The sequence below is a fragment of the Lagopus leucura genome, unplaced genomic scaffold (assembly GCF_019238085.1).
Source record: "Lagopus leucura isolate 7727_CA_CO unplaced genomic scaffold, USGS_WTPT01 Super-Scaffold_100001, whole genome shotgun sequence".
Taxonomy (NCBI): Eukaryota; Metazoa; Chordata; class Aves; order Galliformes; family Phasianidae; genus Lagopus; species Lagopus leucura.
In genome coordinates, this window is record NW_024962262.1 from 10,891,576 (window position 1) to 10,913,370 (window position 21,795).

The following is a 21,795-nucleotide window of genomic DNA, read 5'->3' on the forward strand; positions in this document are numbered from 1 at the left end:
AAAAACATTGAGGCCCTGGAACGTGTCCAGAGAAGGGCAACGAAACTGATGAGGGGTCTGAAGCACAAGTCTTATGAGGAATGGCTGAGGGAGCTGGGATTGTTCAGTCTGGAGAAGAGGAGGCTCAGGGGAGACATCATTGCACTCTACAACTGCCTGAAGGAAGGTTGTAATGGGGAGGGATTTGGCCTCTTCTCCTGGGCAACAAACAGGACCTGAGGAAATGGCCACAGGAGGTTTAGGTTAAACATAAGAAAGAACTTTCTGTCTCAGAGTGGTCAGGCACTGCAATGGCTGCCCAGGGAGGTGGTGGAGTCGCCGTCCCTGGCAGTGTTCAAGAGGCATCTGGATGAGGAGCTGTGAGATTTGGTTTGGTGCTTGTGGTAGCAGTGGTGATGGGAGGATGGTTGGACTGGATGATCTTGTATGTCCTTTCCAACCTTGTGATTCTATGATTCTAAAGCAAATGCGCTCGAGGTTGAAAATTGCACGTGTTCAGCCTTTACAAGAGAAGCCTAAGTGCAGGGGACTGTCTTACTGCTGCCTGTGTGAAGCCAGTAGGAAAGATGAAGGTAACTTTTTCTTTCAGGTGGACATTTGCGTTCTTACCAATGAAATTGGCTTTATTACTGTTGTAACATTGTCATTTGCCCTACTATAAGCTGTCAAACTCTATTTCAGAGCCTGAATTCTTGGCTGAATTCTTCAGTTGTCCTTTCCCTCTGGAGTTTAACACTTTGTCTCAGACTAAAGACAAACGGTGCAGTCTGTGCAACTCTCATCAGTACCAACACCCATTAAAAGGACTTAAGAATCTCAGTCCTTCAAACACTGACTTCTAATGAACCAGTGCTGAGGTACTGAAAAGTGCCTGCATCAGTTCTACGTTCAGCGAGGCATGTTGAGCAGATTCTTCCTTTGATTCACTTTTATTCAGTTATAACTTAAGGAACTGAGAGACTCGCACTGTTTGAATACCATCATTAATTATAAATCTGATGCTATAAAATCTTGGAAGTGGCATTCACTTCTGTTATGGTCCCTCAGATTTGGTCTTTGCCTTTTCCTGATATTTCCCTTAGAAAATGTTCAATTGCTTGAAAGGATTTCTTATTCCTCTTTGCATTACAAAATGTTATAATTTAATGGCTAGTCAATCCAATATCATACTTCTCAAGTTTTGCAGCTTCTGGGATATCTCTCCACATCTTCCTTCCACATGTACTTCATTTTAAACTCCCATTTGCAAGCATGAAACTGGCTTATTGACCCATTGATGTACTGATGCATGATTATGCAGACAGCATCAGTCGTGTTATTTGTCCTCTATATGTTGCCATTGTTATGATTTCTTCCTGCTACAGGAGACTCTTATGGGAGGAATTGGTAATTTTGGACTCTTCATCCCAAAGCCATTGGCATTGCTACATCAAGCCCTTCCAGGATTTGTTTTAAATCCTGGCTGTAATAACTGTGACAAGTGGCAAGATCCTCCTTACTTTCAGCAGTAATCAAGAACTGTAAATACTCAACAATATTTTTAAAAGTAGCTTTTCAAACTCAAATCTGGGTTTCTAATCAAATTGTGCAACAAGTAGGTGATGTATCCCTTTCTCTGTGTGTTCCCATGCTTTCTCATCCAAGTTATTTCTCTTAGCAGTTGGTGGGTTTTCAGTATTTGGTGCCAAGGCCCAGAACACATGAGATGAGAATACTGTGCAACTATTAGCTGGGTGTGCACTTCCTTGTAGTTAACATAGTTAGCATTAGAACAGCAAAATCAGTCATGTCATTGAGATGGTGTCTCTGTGATCTGAAATTATGTCCTATAGAAGTGGTTTTCTGTTTTAACTGCAAATGATAATACAGAAAATAATAGGAAACCGATGCTGGCATTTCCTAAGGATCTGAAGTAGATATTCTGAAGGACTCTTATCAGCTGGGCTTGAATCTTGGCTGTTCATCCTACTGTCCTCTAGTGGTGCAATACTGAGTATGCTTGGAATTTTATAGATCTACTTGTCATGGGTACGACAAAAGCCTTCAGGAAAAAGTAGAGTTTGTGTATACTCTTACAAATAAGTCTTGAGATAAAAACAAATCTGTTTCCCAATACTAAGTTACAAGGTTATGAGGGCGCTTGTGTGTTATTCAACACAGACAGCCTTGAAGACCATTGTTGGTAAATAACTTCTTTTTCACTTGTTCGTTCTTTCTCTCAACAACCGAAATGAAAGATAAAATAGGAAAAGATGTGAAATGTGCAGGGAAAGAAAATGCAAGCTGCAGGTTTCCGGCCCACTTTATTTTCTGTTAGGTATGCATTTGTTGTGGTGCTACGGTAAATACTTGTTAGTTTTGAAGGATTTTTTGTTTGTTTGTTTCAAAACAACAGCAACAAAACCTATGAACAGTGCTGAGTGTGAAAAGACAGAGCTTAACATTTGTGGAGTATGAAGCCTGGTTTGAATCTACAACTTCTCCAATAACATGGATGTTAAATTTAACAAAATTAGACTGTAGGGAAGAGAGTGAGGACATATGATGTAATACTGCTGGCTTTGCATGTGGTCTTAGATTTTAAAAACATTTCTGGTAGTAATTTGTGCATGTTGCAGTGGTCTGCTGCTGTGACCTGCTTTGTTTTTTTGGGTTTGCTCACTTATAACCAGCTGAGCTGAAAGAAGGTTTTGTAGTCTGAGATGCACTGAACTCAGAATAGCACTGGGGCAGGGTCAGACAGGAACCTTGTAATGTGTGCTGCCTGGAGAGATATAGTGCTGCTATGAAGGTATGTTTTGCCAAGGAAATGTGCTCTCCAGAACCACTAAATCTTACTCATCTGTTGGCTGAGATCTGTGTTGGAAAGTTTATCGACTCCTAAATAATAGTCCCAGTAGATGACTTTGTGGTGCTTACAATTGAATATTACAGTTGGGATTGGAGGCTATTTATGAAGAACTTGGCTATTCTTTTAGCTGTAAGTTTCCTTTCTTGAGCAGGTTTTGGGTTCTGTTTGCATAAAAAGGGGGAGGGCATGTATGAATCAGTAATAAGCCACATACATAGCTGAGTACCCCTTGAGCAACTTCCCATCAGACATTTGGGGAAAATGGTGCTCTTCAACATGCTGTATGCTTGTAACAGCAAAAACAGATTCAGGAGGAATTATGAGGTGCTCTGAGAAGGCAATATTCTGATTCCTGCTGACATGTTGAATGGCTTTATCTCATTTCTACCTGGCTTTGAGGTTGCATAAAGTAATTATTCTTCGAAGATGGAGGCATGTATTTTTCCTAATATGACATGCTTGCAAATAAATAAGCAGAAATAGTTTGTTTCTGATTTGGTAATTAAGATCTGTGCTTTCAGTTTAAACTTTAAAACAACAAACAAAAAACCGAAACATTTTCCAACAACTTTTTGCAAACTCCTTAACCAGTCACTGTGAACTAAAATGTATCTTTGGTGGACTTGCATCAAACTTTGAAACTTGATGCTGAAGTAGAGATAAAATGCAGGTTTGGAATTTTTTGAATGCTGTGTTAGAAGGAAAACATTTGAGTTTTATCCTAGCAGCTGTTCTTGGGTTTCTGCTTTTGGGTTTAACCCTTTCACATGGTGAGGTAATGGAACTGTTAGTACTACTTGGCCATTGTTCTGGGGATTTTTTCCTACCCTCGTGGCTACATTGCTTTAATAAAACAAAGATTTTGCTTGTACTGATGGTGGCAACATCTGCTGGGGGTTTGTCTCATTTTTCTGAAACCTGTAATTACTTGTTATAAGCCTAGTTTATCTGTACAGGTTTTCTAGAGTTGATTATTTTTTAAAACTTTAAAATGTTTTGCTCCACTAATTTGTGCATAAGGTAACTGCAAAAAGTGATGTCTTCTGAATGCCTTTTAAAGCATGGATTTGTTTTCTTGTTTCAGTTAACTCTAGTTGTAATTGTACAGGAATTTGAGATGTTCTGATGATCTTTGCTTGTTAATTAATATTTTTGCTGTATTATTAGTGAACTGTGTTTAAAGTTGGAAACTCTTGAGTTGCTACTATTTCTATTGGTACCTAAAGCAAAATGAATTATCCCTATCTATTCTGTGTCCCTGGGTGGTATCTTTTAATATTAGTAACTAAAAATCATTTAGTTCTTTCCAGATAGAGGCAATACAATGGCACAGCAGATAGTTCTTCCTTGTGTAGATAGCTGTAGCTATTGTTATTGATTATGTATAAGAAAGAATACTTTAGATTTCGGTATTGATTTCAACCTGTTGTTTACTTAGAGCACTGAGAAAGTATGAGTATGACTGAGGGATGTGCCCAACTTAGCTAAAGTCACTCCTTTCTGATGCTATAACATAACCACCACATTGATTTGCTTGAAGTTATTTGGATCAGATTGTCATGGTAGCTGGATTGTTTTCGGCAGCTATACCCAAGTTATGCTTCTTCTCTAGTAGGCTTAAGTTAAAAATACCTTTTCACTTGGCTGTGCCTTTTAACTTGAAGAATCCACCAGAAGATAGCTGACAGTAGGCTTATTCTGCAGAAAATTAGTTCTTACAGATAAAATACCAAAGAAGATATTCTGTTGATTCTTAAGTTTATATTCAGAAGGTGGTGGTTCCCACTCAGTTTGTGGTTCTCAAGTTTTTGCCTCATCTTGTCCTTAAATGTCTTTGAAGTGCTGATTACATTAAGTTTTGCTTGTACAGTAGCAAAAGAGAATCATAAATAGCTGTGGAAAGGTTATAGCTGTGTTTATAAGTGGTTATAGATTTGCTATCACTATGTAACTTGATTTATTTTTGAAGTAGCTACTCACAGATTTAAATTCCTTTTCAGCTCCACTTACCTCTCAATTCCCCTCTGCCTGGGAGCGAGTTGACTAAGGAACCCTTTCGATGGGATCAGAGGTTGTTTGCTTTAGTACTTCGTTTGCCTGGTGTTTCATCACCAGAATCAGAGCAGATGGCAGGGGTACCAGTGGATGACTCTGCAATCACACCGATGTGTGAAGTCACAGGAGGTAGGTGCCCTGGCTTCCTTTGACAAGTCAGTGACTTAGAAAATGGATTGAACGTGGCTTTGTTAATCAGGTATGTGGAGTGAACTCTTACTTGCTGAAAACTCAGGGCTTGATTACAATAAATCCAATGACCCTGATTTAATGCTTCAGATGTAACTTGTCTTGGAAGAATTTGAATCTAATTCCTTTAGCATTTTATTGGAAAAACTTTTTAAAAATTCTCTTCAGTATCATAATTAGAAATTATAGCAGTTGAGTCTGTAGTATATTCTGTCATACTTTAATCAAAGCAAGCCAAAAGTATGGGGAATGTTTAAGATATTTTTTTTAAGAGAACGCAAAATGCAATGCAGGATTTCTGCAGTGTAAAATGCAGAGGAATTCTGCAAAATGGTTGCTTTTCTTGCCTTTATAACTCTTACCTGTTAGAAATTATATTCAAATTTGGGCATTAGCTTTTTAATTCCTATGTAAAATGCTTTGATTGCATGCTGAAATGTGGTGATACTTATGATCCATTGCAGAAGATTTGGTAGAAAGCAAGCAGAAGGATTTTAAACACTCCAAAAGAATCTGATTCAATTACTTCCTGGCTAACGTAGGCTTGTGCTAAGTAGTGCTTTGACTGAAATGTTTCGACAGTTGTGTTGATGTCTGTCACAAGGGGGAGCCCATTTTCCATGGATTCAACCAGGAATTTGAGTTAATGTCATTAAGGAGCTAAAACCCAAACATTTCAGAGAAGATGCAGGTAGCACTATTACTGCTTTATTAGGCTGCCTTGGTCCTTAGAGTGTTTGGCATATGCTATAAATCAGTAATCTATACCTATTTTGTTAAGTATAACAAAACAGCGGCTTTGAACAATGTAAGTTAAAGTAAGAGCAGAACACTGAGCAACTTCAACATTGGCTATTCTGTTCCAGGTCGATCATACTGTGTATGCTCTCCAAGAATGCTGAATCAGTGTCTTGAATCACTGGTGCAAAAAGTGCAAAGTGGAGTGGTAATAAATTTTGAAAAAGCTGGACCAGACCCCTCGCCGATTGATGGTACTTGATGTCTTTTACACTTTGATATCAGATGACAGTGATGATGTCAGTATAGTTTAGTGAAGTTAATATAAGAATTGCAAAACCAAAGGAAAATTTGAAATTTAGAATAGCAGGTATAACTCTGCTGTCCTTAAATTCTCACTCTAAATGTAGCCTAGGTCCATTTTGGGATGTTCCTGGGAGGCTTTTGTGGGATTTTCTAATCTTCCTTTGCTGCAATACATTAGCCCAATAGTCTTAACTGTGTGTATCAAGTATTGTCTTTAAGCATGGAGATATCAAGGTTAACTGGGAATAATAATAGGATGAGAAAGGCAATCTAATGGTTATAAAGAGCTCCAGATAATTCAACTGTGGTTCTGTAAATATCCAATGCTCACTTGTTTTTTCATCATTACTACTTTTTTGCACAAGTGTTTTTTGAAAATAATATTAACTGAAGGAGTATCATCCCTGGGAACGTAGTTCTTGAACTCTTCACAGAAGCTGATAAATGCTCTTTGAGTTTTAATATTATTTTGATTTATAAAGCATTTTTCCTTTGTAGATGGACAGGTGGATATAACTAGGCCCTTTGGACCCCAGCCTTGGCACAGCTGTCATAAACTCATTTATGTTAGACCAAACCCTAAAACTGGGGTTCCTATAGGTCACTGGCCTGTTCCTGAATCTTTTTGGCCAGATCAGAATTCACCAACGCTGGTAAGTACTGAAGTTATATAAAATAAAAGGAGGAGTACTCCTGAATTTCCTACCTAATTATTTTTAAGTCTTGAGAGATGTGCTTTATTGGAGCCATTGTTAAAAGCTCTATGAACTAAAGAATGTCACATGAAAATCCATATTGCTGTTATGTTAGATAATTTGCTCATGAACAAGTAACATGGTATTCACTTTGAAGCATTAAGAAAGTGACTGTAGCAGATAAGTCAACCTAGTCTATGCACACTGTTTGTCAAAACTCTTAAAGTACCAAGGCAGAAATCAGATGGCACTTGGTCTGATAATGGACTACTAAATTTTATTACCTAACATGATGTTAACAGAAAGAAGATTGTATGATCTTACCAGTTTTGCATCCTTGAGATAGTTCTGTTTGCACTGTAGCTGATGGATGCAATTTCATCTACTGTTTGCTGTAACTATATTTTTAGCTTATCCCAAGTAGAGAAACTTGCCTTTTTTTAAAGTGCTATCTACAGAATTAGTTTTCCTTGTTCTTGTTTCCATAAATAATATATGCCAGTGCCTTTTGTATGGTATGAAGACTAATCTTTAGTATAAAATATTTATTTCTACTTATCTTTGAAAATCATTAAAGTGGAACTTGTGTGGAGTTGTATAATTCTTCCCTGTCTTTCATGATGATTTTTGTTGATTTTTGATCCAAAAGTAGTTTGATTAGCTCACTGAGCTGCTCATGAAAATTATATTATGTTTGCAAAATTTACTGTGAAATACAGGTTGTTGTAGAATGATGCAAGTATGAAATTTTAGTCAAGTTTGTAGATGTGGTGTTGCTGGGATCTGTCCCCATTCCATGAACAAAAAAGCAAACCAATATAATAAATCTTGTAGTTGTTTAAAAAGCAAAAAGCCACAGCATTGGATATTGAAAAAAGTGCTGTCAGAAAAAACTGCTCTGCCCTGTGTACTTCTTGTAATCACTATCAATAATGATATATCTGCTTCCTTTCACTGTGAAAAATTTCTATGATTTGTCTGCTACTGTGGATCTTGATTGACATTGCTAAAATAGATCTTGCCAAGTGAAGAACTGTCGTTCCAAATCACTGAAAACTTGAAGCTAAATTGCAAGAAGATGTGAAAAAATACTTTGCTCTCGTAGTGTGTGTACCTCTCTCATAACTGCACAAAACATTGGATTACTGCACATGCAGCTAAATTCCTGTAGACATCAATTGAAATTCCCAACTGAACCTTCCCTATGCAATGTGAGGGAGCTACATTTGCTTATAGTGTTTCAAGACTTGTATTTCCTGACTTTTATGACTATATAGTGCTAGAGCTTAACATCCTGCTTACTTAAGAATTTGTAGTTACATTTTTCTTTGCCCCCTGATACACTGTGGAGTTATCTGAAATAGGCTACCTCAAAACTGTTTCATATAATGTAGATGGTACAATCAAGGCATTCTTAAATGTATGCGAAACTCTGCTAATGATTCTGTTGGTGCATCAACATGTAAATGGCTGCTCTCACTGCTTTGAGGTAAAAAATAGTTTTGCTGTCCAGTCAAAACTTATGGGACTACTCAAGTCTTAGCATTCAACTTCTTTTGCAGCCTTTTTATTCTTAGTATAACTGCTTCATGGCTTGGTCAGAAACTCCGCCACAACTATTTATTGGAGGCATCTTCTTTCAAGAGAATTGCAGTTCCTTCAATTGAGTGGGCCTCCTGTTTTGTGTGCACTTGGACAGTACAGCCTCCTCAGAGTGGAGATACTCAAGGCAAGACCAGCTCTGTGGACAGATAACATTTGGCTGGCTCATCCTAAAAGGAAGAGACTAAAGTTTATAAACTTGTAGGAAAAATTACTTTCAAGGTGAGGTGTTAGGAAGGTCCAAGAAACTGTATTTCCGTAGCTCATCTTACGTATTTATTAGTTGACTTCTTGTAAAGGGACTAAATGGAAGGAGGCTTCCCAGGTGAGATCTTCCTCAGATTCTAGTAGCCTTGGATGAGGTTAAGGGTAAGTATAAAAGCTTTAGCTCCCCGCCTGAAAGTCTTTCAAAGTAAGGCATGTGGTTCCAAATTTCATGACATAAAAATTTGCTGCCTCTGTTCAGCAAAAGAAATTACAAGTGTTAGCAACTTATATTTGAAACTTGAGATTGAAAGGCTTTTTCCCTGTAATTAATAAAAAGATTACAATTAAATTGCCTCAATTCCAGTTAAAATGTGAGTTGCTGTAAACTCTTCTCATATGAATCACTGTAATTCAGTTTCAAATTGTTAAATATAAAATTTGCCCAAAAGGAGACGTGCTGTTAAACAGAGAAAATCAACAAATATGAAAGTATAAAGCTTAGTTCTGCAGGGTCAAAGTGGGCATGCCCCAAAGTAGTGTTGAAGCCCACGCAGGGATTTACTTCCATTTGTACAGTTTTTGTGTATATGTATGAAATTTTACTGTTGTAAACTTAGTAGGTAAAATGATTAATATTTAGAAAATTGATTTCCAAGATGTTTCACGACAGTGCCAATGTCAAATGATGTGCTTAGGACTTATAAGTATGAATCCTGTGTTCAGTAGGCTCCTTAAATGTTTGTTTTTAAATAATCTATTTTGGCTGTCACAGTACAAAGAAGCTTTAGTCATTGTATGCAGACTCATTAACAGTGGAATGCTTATGTTTAGCCACCTCGCACTTCTCATCCTGTGGTGAAATTCTCCTGCACTGACTGTGAACCTATGGTCATTGACAAACTGCCTTTTGACAAATATGAGTTAGAGCCTTCACCACTGACCCAGTTTATCCTGGAAAGAAAATCCCCTCAGACCTGCTGGCAGGCAAGTAGAATACACACTTAAATGAAGTCTCTATAAAGCTATTTGTCATGTAATTTACTCTAGAATCAAATTAGGATGTAAAACTTTAAATTTACAAAATACATCAAAATGTGCTTAACTTGTAATGTGTTTTAATGCAGGTGTATGTGAGCAATAGTGCAAAATACAGTGAACTCGGTCATCCTTTTGGTTACTTGAAAGCTAGTACAGCCCTGAATTGTGTGAATTTATTTGTGATGCCTTATAATTATCCAGTTCTTCTTCCACTGCTAGGTAAGTACCAGACTATAAAATCTTTAGTAGTAAGCAACTGAAAAATTGATCTAATCTAAAGAGTTTTATCCAGCTGCTGACAGTATTAGTCATACCTACAGAAAGCTAGAATGCTAAGCAATTTCATCCATGATAATATTTATTTCACTTGTAAACAATTGTTGTGATGTCCCTGACTTGTGCCAAAAGTGCAAGAAAAATTTATGTAATCATTCTTTTGGAAATGTAGTCTCACTTCTTTTATATTGGTAGCTATTATTCTCAATCTATCATCTCATTTATTAAATTGATCAGGTTCCATCTTTTGGCTGCAACTTTAATCTTTTATGTACTGATCTTTTGTGCGTATTTGGTTTAGTTGTATATATGTTAAAATAATATAGTTAAGCATTAAGGAATTAGTATTTTCTTAGCATTTCTCCTACTAGGGAAAAAAAAAAACAGATGTCTTTCATTGTGTCTCTTTTTCATAACCATCAGATGACTTGTTTAAAGTACACAAGGCAAAGCCAACATTAAAATGGCTGCAGTCATTTGAAAGCTATTTGAAGACAATGCCTCCTTATTATCTTGGGGTAAGATGTCTTGGTTTTCAAGTTTCTATTTTATTAAACAGCTATAGTTACCTTTCCAGTATGGGTGCTTTTTTTTTAACCTATTTCAAGTAGAATATATATTTTTAAGAGAATAACTGGACTTCTATGTACAGTGATACTCTTTTCACTGTAGTCCTGTGAGAAGACTTGAAATTTGAGTATAGCAATAAAATTCAACAACTGTAACTAATAAATGATTTCTGTTCATGACTGATTCAGTGTGAATGGAATGATACTTGTAAACAACAACAAAAAAAACCTGCCCTGAAAAATCTGTCTTTTGTCTTTAAGGACTTCATGTCCTATCTGGGGCAGTTACTTAAAGTATGTATGTAACACTTGTAAAGTTAAACATGACTTTGCAATATATTCCATGTTTCAGCCTTTGAAGAAAGCTGTGAGAATGATGGGAGCACCAAACCTTATAGCTGACAATGTGGAATATGGACTTAGTTACAGTGTCATTTCATATCTCAAAAAGTTGAGTCAGCAGGTAATGTTGAAGCACAAGAGCAGTAAAAACTTGTAATATCAGGATAATATCTTAAAATACTCAAGTTCAAGAGTTTTCAAGGAAAAAGAGCAGGAAGATCAGGTTAATGCCTTCCCATAAGCAATTAATAAAGAAGTATTTTGGTTCTGTGATTTGAAAGAAAACATTTAAGATAAATTTAGACTGGGCTGTATAGATAGATATGGAGGTACATGTTAAGATCTCCTGTATTTAAGGAACATTTTTATGTGTACAGTCAGTAGCATATTTTTGTCCAAAAGAAAACATGTTATCTTACTCCAGCATCTTTTCAGAAAATAGGGATTTGTACTTAGATGCATCTGAATCAGAATGTGGCTTTTGAAATGGAAAGAGTTCAGTAAATGAAAACTGAACTGACATAATCTCAAATAATATACATACAAAAGTTGCAAGTGACCTTTTGTAAAATTATGAAGTTGTTGATGCTATTCAGAATAGTGCATGTATCTCTGCCTAGTCCCCTGCCCCAGCTATGGCATTTCTGCCCTGCTACCTTTGCTTTTTTGTTGAGCTGTGCATGTTAAGCTTTCTTGTTCAACATAATGGAAGAATGCAAAAGGCTTGAAACTTTAATAGTAGCACAAGTACTTCTCACATAGCTAACAAGTTCTTACAGATCAGCTTTTATTAAAACAAACAAAAAAAAAAAGTGGATATAAGCTATTATTTGACAGGGGAGCAAACTTGAATTCTAGAGCATATTCTAGCAAATCATGGTCACATTGCTCAGTGTTCTACTAAATGAACTAATCTCTCAATCTAGCCTTTGTGGACTCTTAAGATGCTATGACATACACTGCAAATTGTACACAAAGCTTTTCTCACTTCTGAAAGGTTCTATCAGTACAGGCACAGTATTCTTAAGTACAAATTCAGATTTTGAGTAGTCTGCAAATTTATATAAAGCTGCAAAACAAACACTGGCAAATTGTCTTGGCAAATTCTAGCTCTTTGTTCAACTGTATTCTGCCCCAAAGTTGGCATTTATGAACATGTTTAATTTTGGTACAAATCTAACAATGCTGGGGGTGAGGTCTGTCTGGTCAAATAGGATTGGGTATTTTCATGTATTTCCTATTTTTTTGTTTAATGTTATGACTGTATTGAGCTTTTAGAAAGCTGATATCATTGTATGACTGATCACAACTATAGTTGTGAGAGAATCAGTCTTGAAAGCTAGCATTTAGCTCTTGCAGCAGAAAACAGTTTGAGTACAGATAGACTTGCAGAGAATTGCCAGTCAAATTATGACTTATGAAAATAAAAGCATTGCATGCATATTGGTGCTTAGTAATGGGCAGCAGAGGGAGAAATATGCAGAAAACCTAGGCACAAACTGTTCACTATATTTGAAATTGTAGTAAACATTAAGTGGTTTTGTACTAAGCACTCCTTAAGCACTGATCCTGGTTATGGTCGTCATAGTGTGTTAGCACATTGTTGAATCTTCTAGGTAGGAATTTAAAATGAATAAGTGACTAATTCTTTTAAGAGCATATTGTCAATTTTATTTATTTATTTATTTTAAATTAAGGCCAAAATAGAGTCCGATAGAGTCATTGGCTCTGTAGGCAAAAAGGTAGCGCAAGAGACTGGAATTAAGGTCAGAAGCAGATCACACAACCTGTCTATGGCACATAGGAACGATTTTCAACATCTGCTACAGGGGATTACTGGGGAAATTCCTCATAGACCTCTAGACTTCAATATGAAGGAGTATGCTGGGTTCCAAATAGCTTTGCTGAATAAGGTAAGCACCACTGTGTGTAATGTTGTTATTTTCAATATACTACCATTGAAATGCTAGATATTGTTCCATACTTTGTGTTAATTGAAACTTTAATTGCTGAAACCGTAGGATTTGAAACCTCAAACTTTTAGAAATGCTTATGATATACCTAGAAGAAATCTTTTGGATCAATTAACACGAATGAGATCTAACTTACTGAAGAGTACTCGGAAGTTCCTCAAAGGACAAGATGAAGGTTAGTTGTTTTTGCTTTTTTTTTTTTGCCTTTGTGATACTGCTTTTATTAAATTTTGAAAACTCAACAAATATTTATTCATAAAAGCTTAGCAGCCATTTGCCATTAAACTTGACTTTTTTCCTTAGCTAATTGGAAGAAAAACAGCTGGGGACAGAGGATGCAGATTCACTGCTCTGTCCTTTAGTCTTAGGAGACTTGGCCTTTTACTTATGGATTCTTTGTTCACTTATTTTTTTTTTTCCACCAAGTTTCATGATGTATGTAAGAAAACTTGAGGGGATTTTTGAACATTAAGGTCTTTTTCTATGTAGGAAGTATTTTGTGAACAGTGGAAAGATGAACTTACTCACTAGGTGCTGTCAGTGTGATTCTTTCACCCTTTAGGTCAACAGGAGTTGTGTAATTGTTTCATTTTCACTTTCATTTATGTCTTCTGGGCACTATGTTAGAGCATCTAACGAATAGAAGATGATTAAAAAAAAGTGGAGAAAATGGGTAATGCAAGTGAAAGTTGCATTATCACTTGGTCACTGTTGTTCATCTGACTTAAGTAGTGACAGAACATCATTTGAAATCAAGTTGCTCTTTGGTGAAGGGATTCAAACACATCAAAACTTTACAGTTATTTTCTCTGCTGTTTTTGGTGACTTGTGTTCTGCTTGATGAAAGGCTTAGAAACTTCAAATGTGTAAGTTTTCAGGTCCTGTAAATTTCGAGACTTTGATTCCAGTGGCAAAAAAATCACTGTTGCTTCAAGAACGTGCCAGTCTCAACAATTACATGTGATGTACCCAAAATTGGATAGATGTCTATCAAAGCTATGTGCAGCATGGCATTACTACTTTGCAGTACTGTAGGTTTTGTTTGTAGTGATGTTTTAGATAAAATTTATTGCAAGTCTTGTTTTTTTTTCCACCCATCTACCTGTTGAAAAGCTATGGGACACTCTGGAAAACTAAAATCCATGCATGACAGCTATTGCTTTTTCCATGTCATGATGGAATACACGACAGATTCATTTAAGCAAGCTTTCTGCACTCAAAGCATGATGTTGTAAATACCAATTAGGTGAGAATAATGGTGAGTTTTGCATATCTACTCTGTTAATGCATTTGATAAAAGACTGAAAATCTGAGATGTTAATGTGGATATAGGCTGAATTCCCATGACACTAGTATAATATATTAATAAATCATCCTTTTACAACAGATCAAGTTCACAGTGTACCTATAGCACAAATGGGAAACTACCAGGAATATTTAAAACAAATCCCTTCTCCACTCCGAGAGCTTGATCCTGATCAACCCCGAAGGCTCCATACATTTGGCAATCCATTCAAATTGGACAAAAAGGTGACTTTTCCATACAGCTTTTTTAAAAACTTACTGTTGTGTCTGCTGTTGGTTAGACTATTCAAAGAGTAAAGTATAGGAGAAGTATTTCCAAGTATTTCCCAATCTGGGAAGGCATCTTGTACAAGGATGTTCCTCAGGTGTTTTTCATCAGTGTTATCATATGAAGAGCAGTCTTTATTAGAAACCAGTGTTATGCCTTCAAAGTGCTGTATAAATGAAATATTTGTCACTGTAGTATAGATAATGCCAAATCATGTTTTGTTTGCCATTTGAGAAGCTGATAAGTAGTGGCATATTGTTCATTATTGCCTGATAAGCATCACCGCATCAGTATTCACAACGTTTTATATTATGTATTTCTGGATTGAAGTTCTAAGCATTCCACCCATTAAATACAGGGAATGATGATAGATGAAGCAGATGAGTTTGTATCAGGACCTCAAAATAAGCATAAAAGACCTGGGGAACCAAGTATGCAAGGGATTCCAAAAAGGCGTCGGTGTATGTCTCCCCTGCTCAGAGGTCGACCACAAACTCCTCCAGTTGTGAATAACCACATTGGAGGAAAAGGACCACCATCACCAATCACACAAGCACAGCTTGACCTTGTTAAACCTATTCCTGTTCAGAAAAGTAAGTGAATTTTTGTATGTAGAGAGTTTGGTTTTTATTTAATTTTATGTAAGAAGCTTGCTTATATAGAAAACTCATTGGCTGATTTCCCAAATAGGGCCAATTTTGGAAATGAAGTATTGAAGTGTGCAGTGGGGGCTTATCACATAGCCCTTCAGACTGAAGTCTCTCTTATGTGAACTTTCCAGTATAAACAATGTATTTCCTGTATTAAATAAGGAGACAATGTAAACAAAAGGGTGTTCTTTTTCCTGCAGGTTTACAAGCTGCAGAAGTTATCACAACGTGAGGTTGTTTTGAATTTCACTGTAGTGCAGTGAATTTATTTTTCTTAGCATTGAGCTGAGGTACTCTGTAAAAGTCTTGCTCTCGCTGTTCAGTGAGCAACAGTTGTTCAATAAGTTTGTCAGTTCACTTTAATAAGGAAAGAGAAGTATGTCGTAAAAGTACATTTTACAGGTTCATTCTTTGCTTTGTTGATAATACATTTATCAATTTTCCCTTTCATGTGAAAGAATACAGCTGTGATTTTATTAAGCCATTAATTGACAGGAAATAAACTAATGTGCTCATTATTACAACCCTGAAAGAACAAACGTTTTCTTGTGCCTGGCAAGTATAATAGATAAGCAGAAGCATAGTTTTAGAGGTATTGATGTTTGTTATAGTTTCAGTGACCTCTATCAGATCATAAAGAAGGTAGAATTTGTAAATGTAATCTGGTTTTTATTGTATTTTTTTCACTTGTTTTTAGCATCAGAAGCTAATAATGAGATTGCAATGGATGATGTGGTAGAGAATCATGTTACAGACTCACTTTCATCAGATGATTTCCCAGATGCTGTGGATTCTGAATTTTCAATGTCTTCTCCATTCAATTCATTGGATCGATCAGCAGCTCATATAGAGGGTGCAGACCATGAGCATATAGGGAATAACTTGAATGTTGATGGATTTTTGGAGAATCATGATGAATCCAGTAGTAAAGAACAAAATACTGAAGATAGTTTGCCACTATCTTCAACCAGCAAAGGGAAAAAAACAGTGCCCTGCAGAAGTTCCAGAGAGATTAATATGGAGCTGAGAGCACAAATTATGAAAGAGATCCGAAAGCCAGGAAGAAGTAAGTATTCCACATTCCTTCATTAAATGACTGGCATGAGAGCTAGGCAAAGAACTAACATTGCTTTACCTTTTCAGAAAAATGTTAAACTGTGAGAGTGAAACAAAATTGAAAGCTAGGCAGATTTGTTTTAAAGCATCTTATAAAAACTTGCTGGATGAATGATTAAAATATCACTGAATCTGTCAGTATTCATGAAAGTAATGATCTTCATCATTGATGCTAGAATTATAGGTATCCCAGTAATACCTTAAACACCACTGTCTTATTATGGTTTTTAAAGTTAATGTTGATAAAACTGTGTGTTTTATGTGTTGTTATGAGCCTGGTTTTTAGATGATCTAACTTAAAATCTCGCAGAAGCTGAATTAATTCTCTTGCCCTTGTTCACATGAAGCAAAATGTTAGAACAGGTATCTGTTTAACTGTTTTTGCTCTTATTTCTTTAAGAATATGAAAGAATCTTCCTTTTACTGAAGCATGTACAGGGAAGCTTACAAACCAGACTGATATTTTTGCAAAATGTTATTAAAGAAGCTTCGAGGTAGGTCACTGAATTGTATTAATCTTATAAAACTGCACCATCTACTGCCACTCGTAACAGCTTGACATCCACACAGTCCTTTGTCTTAAACTTCCCACACAATGCTCTGTACTGGGGGTAAATAATTTCATAGAAAAAAAACCACTGGAAGTGCATAAGCTTCTTGATGCTTTTTGCTTCATACAGAGTCTTAATGTTAGTAGCTGTAACTGCTAAATCATCACAGGATTAAGTGAACAGTGGTGTAGGAAGAAAAGGTACTTAGAAAATCATTTAACTTCTGGGGTTCAAATGAGAGTGTATTGCTAATTTGAAAACTTGAAGACACTGTGCTTTACTATGAATAAAACTTCCATAAACAGTTCAAATTCATTATTCTGCATCGACTCAAAATCTTGTCTGGTTCTGAGATCCCGATATGCTCTATGAAGATGTGTCTGCTCTTCAGATTTTCTTTAGAAATAGAGTAGCTCTATTTCTACAACCTCAGGTGGTAATTTGTCATAGGGAAAGAGTTTGGAGTTTTAAAACGCATGTTGTTAAACCAGATAGACAGTTGTCCTTAAGGTGTCCTTAGACTGTGCTTGCCTACCCTATGTGACCATTCAGAGAAAGGAAAAACAGGAAATTATGATTGGAATCAAGAGTGTTGGATTTAAAAGGAATTAAGGATTTAAACATTATTTAGGCTGTGTAACTTTGAGGATTGCTTGAGTGAATAGTTCTTCATCCTCCTGTGTTTTCATAGAATTCTTTTTTTTTTTTTTTCCTGTGGTATTACTGCTCACATCTTGATTAAATAAAAATCAGTGATAGTTGTGTAAAACTGTGCTTGGGAGTTCAATGTACACTGAATATTGGACATTTATAGAGCTTCTCTAGCCTTCTACTGCCAGCACAGTGGGTCATATTGATTTAGATAATGTTTTTCCTTTAGCAGTAATTCTTTATCATGCTTTTGCTTGATCTCTCTCATGTTTTATCACCTGTCAAAGCTGTTCCATAGTCTGTAGATTACACATGCTTCCTCACTGTCACCAACACAATACTGTTTCTCCTGTAGTCTTTGGCAGTCCTTAGTGAGGTTGGAACATTTGTGCCTCTGAAATTTGACTCTTTGGAGCCACTGTAATTCTTGTTTCTGTTGCACAGCTTGTCTATTCCAGTATCTCACATTGACTCTTTGCCTACAAACTTGGGAGCAGTTGTCTTGCTGTCAGATGCATCAGATCTAAATCCTGTCTGTCACCATAGCCAACAGTTTTTTCTATCTACTGGTAGAAAAACTTGCCAGTTTGATTTCTTTTGGACTGTTGTAAATATTATTAGTTTGTATGTAAGAGCAGCTTAATCCTTCCCTCCTTTTTTTTTTCCTCCTAGGTTAGGTGATTATAATGCAGTCATGTTATCCAACTGGATAACAGTACCTACAATCTCTGTGTAGTTCTGTCTCTGGGTGCTTCTGCCCTTATCCAGGCAAGCTATCACTCTTAACCAAAATTCCCTGCTCCCTGTAGGAAACATGTCCAAGTTCTTTGCAGTTAAGATGGTTAAGTTTTGCTAACTGATGGCTGATTCCTGTGATGACACAGAATGCAGTTCAAGTTTGGAGTGCTTGGTCTCTTTCCCTGCTCCAAGGAGCTCTTTTAACAGAGACTTAGGAAAGTTCTTGAGCAGTGCAGCAAGAAAGCCTGTGTTTAAAAACAGATCCCATTCAGTTCTGGAACTTAATCCAAAAGAATGTTATGAGAGATGTCTAAAATAATCTAGGGTTTTCTTCTTCCTTTGGGAATGGTTTGCCATGTAGTTCTTCTACTACTTAGTGAAAGTCAGGGATGCATCTTGCAAAAGATGCTGCCGAAATTGGGAACAAATAAAGCTATCATTCTTAAAAGGCAAAAACCAAGGTGAGGGACATAATAGGTTTTATTTTTTCCCGGTTGACTGTGAAATGTTGAGGAGATTCCACATCTTAATGTCAAATTTCAATTCTGATAATGACTCTTTTATAGCTGGTGGTAAACTTCTGGCTCAGCCTGGGGTGGGTATGAGTAGCAATTGTAAGGAGTCCTTGTTAAACACAAGGAATCAAATTCCTAATAGATGGCTTTAGAACCTAGCACAGAAAAAGTGATATAGCGAAGGAATAAGAGGAATTAGACAGGGAAAGTGAGAGGTCCTCAATATTTTCTGGAGCTGACATAACAATCTATTTATGGTCTCAGCACTAAATACTCTCTGATAAATAGAACTGTGGAATCATATAATAGCCTAAGTTGGAAGTGACTTTGAAAGGTTCCCAGACTTCGTGGGAAAAGGGAATCTAGATGAGATTATCCAGCACCCTTTAGTCTAGAGCAAAAACTGACAAAATGTGGATCAAAATTCTCCAAATTGACAACTTCTCAGTATTCTTTTGTTTTCTAAACAGAGAATATTAAGCTATTAAATACATAACAAAATCTAATGTGTCTACCTAAAGAAAATGCTAAACAATATCCATGTGTAGTATAAGTGCTGGAAAGAATTAATACAACCTCAAAATAATAATGAACATTAGTGCTCAGTAGCTGCAGTTACCTGAGAAGTTTTTACCTAGAAAAATCAGGTAGCTCTGCGTTTTTTGGCAGAGTTGACAGGTAAGTTAGGAAGAGTTGATGCTTAATTATGTTAATTACAGTATCAGTTGCTATGGTGAAATATTTCTGTTGTCCTGAGAAAACTGCGTGCTATATAGTGTTTAACATTTGGAAGAAGAGCCTGGGACGTGTATTGTAGGGCTGGCCATAGTGTGCTGCTCTGTTGGCAAAAGGATTCACATTGATGTGGTAAATTAGTAGTCTGTATTTCCCACCTTTCACCAGGCTTAATTTCTAGGAAGTATCTCCTGTTAGCTTGTACAGCTGCTGCAAATGGACTTCAACACTGGTACTTCTCAGAGTACTGACACTGAATATAAACATGCTGAATTTTTATTAGGATATGCTATATAACAAAGTACTTTGCTATTAGCTTAAATTATTTGGCTTTTATTTGGGCAAATGAGGAGTTAGTTCCATGTTTCCCAGGTTGATACTTTGCAACAAATAAGAATCAGGGAAGCAATGATGGATGGAAGTGAAGCAGTACTCGGAGGGTGGGTCTGTTATGAGTTACTGGGAACCATGATGAAAAGGATGGGAAAATACCTATAGCATGGATGTTCCATGAGATAGTGATTGGGAATGGGAGTTCTGTTTCCCTGTAGTCCAACTGGGATTGTGGGGAAGTCTGCACTTTGGGAATTAGGGCAGATGCACGTTTGTGAGGAACAGGCATGGACTGGGAGGCCTGCCTGGGAACCACATTCTTTTCCCAGAATTTAACCGGGTCATAGTACTGAACTCAGAGTACAGTTCAGAATAGTGCTGAGTTGAGAAAGTGTGTGATCCTTTCATTGCTGCTTTGAACTGCCAAAGCATTGGTCAGAAGTTGCTTCTTGAATGCAGAAATGTCACAAGGGTAGGGTTAGCTGGAAGCAACAAGGAACAGCATGCTGCAAGACAGCGGTTTGAGTAAAGGAGACAATGTTCTCATGCTCAAATTTCTGTACTCTGTAGGGAATGAAAGTACAGAGACTCCAAGTATGGTTTGCATCTATATTTTCTTCAGTTTCTCTCAAACTTTTTATTTGTATTTTCTCATCATCTTGAAACATGCTCTGTGCTGTGTGATGGCTATTTTGCCATCAGAACCAAAGTCTCCTCTGTGATTGTGCCATGAAGGCATGCAAATAATCCCTAAAAGCTGCTGCTACCTTTAGGATTGTAGTTCTTTCATATGTTTTCTTTACCTTAGAACTTCTGGAAATAGAAAACAATATTTTTCTGGTGTTATGAAGGCTGAGTGATGTTTAACCACACAATAGGACAGATCTGTAGTAACCCTGGTTTGTGTTCTCTCGCAAAATGGAGAAGCAAGTTAGTAGTTTCCTGAAGTTCTGCTAAGCAGCAGTACATGCAATGCCATCATGCAGTGTACCTAAAAGGATAGTTCAGTAAAAGCTCTGCTAATGATACTTGATGTATTATGTGCATTCATTAATGCCTTGTTCCAAATACAGGTTTAAAAAACGAATGCTGATAGAACAGCTGGAGAGTTTTCTGGAAGAAATCCATCGCAGATCCAATCAGGTCAACCATATCAACAGCAGCTAAGGAACTGCACACCAGAACCACAGCAGGGCACTGCTGTTCTTACTTGCATTCATTTTTGACATGCACTCTTATCTGTATATGAAAGAATGAGAAGCTGCTCTGTAAGAAGATGAGAAAAGCATCCATCATCATTTTTTTTCTTCTTTTCTGTTATTTTTGTAATGTGAAAAATATCACTAAAACATTTTTATTTAACTAAATGGAGAACTCCTTGTCTGTCCATGGACTCAAGTGTCACTTTCCCTCAGGTTCTATTTTCTTATTCTAACCTTCAAAACTATCACCTCTTAAGGTTGAACTTTGCCAAAAAGTTGATTTGTAATTTTCAGAAAAAAAAAAAAGCACATACATAAAACAAGGTAATGTTTTGTATATACAGTTATTTTGGATATATTATTGTAAGTTGTATAAATGTATTTTGAAAAATATTTAAGAAAAGCACTTTTGTTATTCCATCAATAAAAGCTCTATTTTAATGTTTGTGTGGGATTCAGTTCAGTTTATACTGGAATGGTTCATTTTGCCTTGCTTTTAGGGAATTTCCATTTTTCAGTGTTAGCCTGATACTGAATGCTGAGCAGGTTTGTGTCACTGAATATTCTGTTCTTCATTAAAAGCTACTGAGGTGAAAGCAGGATTGTGACTATGGTAGGATGAACAGTCCAGCCATCCTGGGCATACAGCATCACTTTATTGGCCCTATCTTTCATCTTTGCTAAACACTCCTAACTTCTTTCTTGTGGAACATTCCCTTTTAGATCCCTTGCATTCTGAATGGGTCTGGCTGATTAGCCCAGCATCTGCCAACAAGACGATGTCAAGCAGAAGCTGTGGCCCAGGTTCTTAAGTAGTTCAGTGGTGAAATCTGTTTTTCCTCTAAGATGTATGTTTAGTCTTTGCTGTAGTTGTGGTGGTAGTTTTTTCT

The 21,795-nt window shown here is 36.6% G+C and overlaps 1 protein-coding gene across 4 annotated transcripts in view; it reads left to right on the plus strand.

Moving 5' to 3' along the window:
• INTS6 (integrator complex subunit 6) overlaps positions 1–21,346 on the plus strand; it is a 42,091-nt gene extending 20,745 nt beyond the window's left edge. For 2 of the 4 annotated variants that reach the window (XM_042866891.1, XM_042866895.1), the window contains 14 exons: positions 4,852–5,035; positions 5,962–6,087; positions 6,638–6,792; positions 9,475–9,627; positions 9,768–9,900; positions 10,381–10,475; positions 10,879–10,989; positions 12,566–12,781; positions 12,890–13,016; positions 14,229–14,371; positions 14,773–15,007; positions 15,762–16,130; positions 16,581–16,674; positions 20,777–21,346. In XM_042866891.1, coding sequence (XP_042722825.1) covers positions 4,852–5,035; positions 5,962–6,087; positions 6,638–6,792; positions 9,475–9,627; positions 9,768–9,900; positions 10,381–10,475; positions 10,879–10,989; positions 12,566–12,781; positions 12,890–13,016; positions 14,229–14,371; positions 14,773–15,007; positions 15,762–16,130; positions 16,581–16,674; positions 20,777–20,870 — 2,235 coding nt within the window. In that variant the 3' untranslated portion in view covers positions 20,871–21,346. The remainder of the gene's footprint in view (positions 1–4,851; positions 5,036–5,961; positions 6,088–6,637; positions 6,793–9,474; positions 9,628–9,767; positions 9,901–10,380; positions 10,476–10,878; positions 10,990–12,565; positions 12,782–12,889; positions 13,017–14,228; positions 14,372–14,772; positions 15,008–15,761; positions 16,131–16,580; positions 16,675–20,776) is intronic. The other 2 variants (XM_042866893.1, XM_042866894.1) reach the window with 2 other exon arrangements.
• The last annotated feature ends 449 nt before the right edge of the window (positions 21,347–21,795 follow it).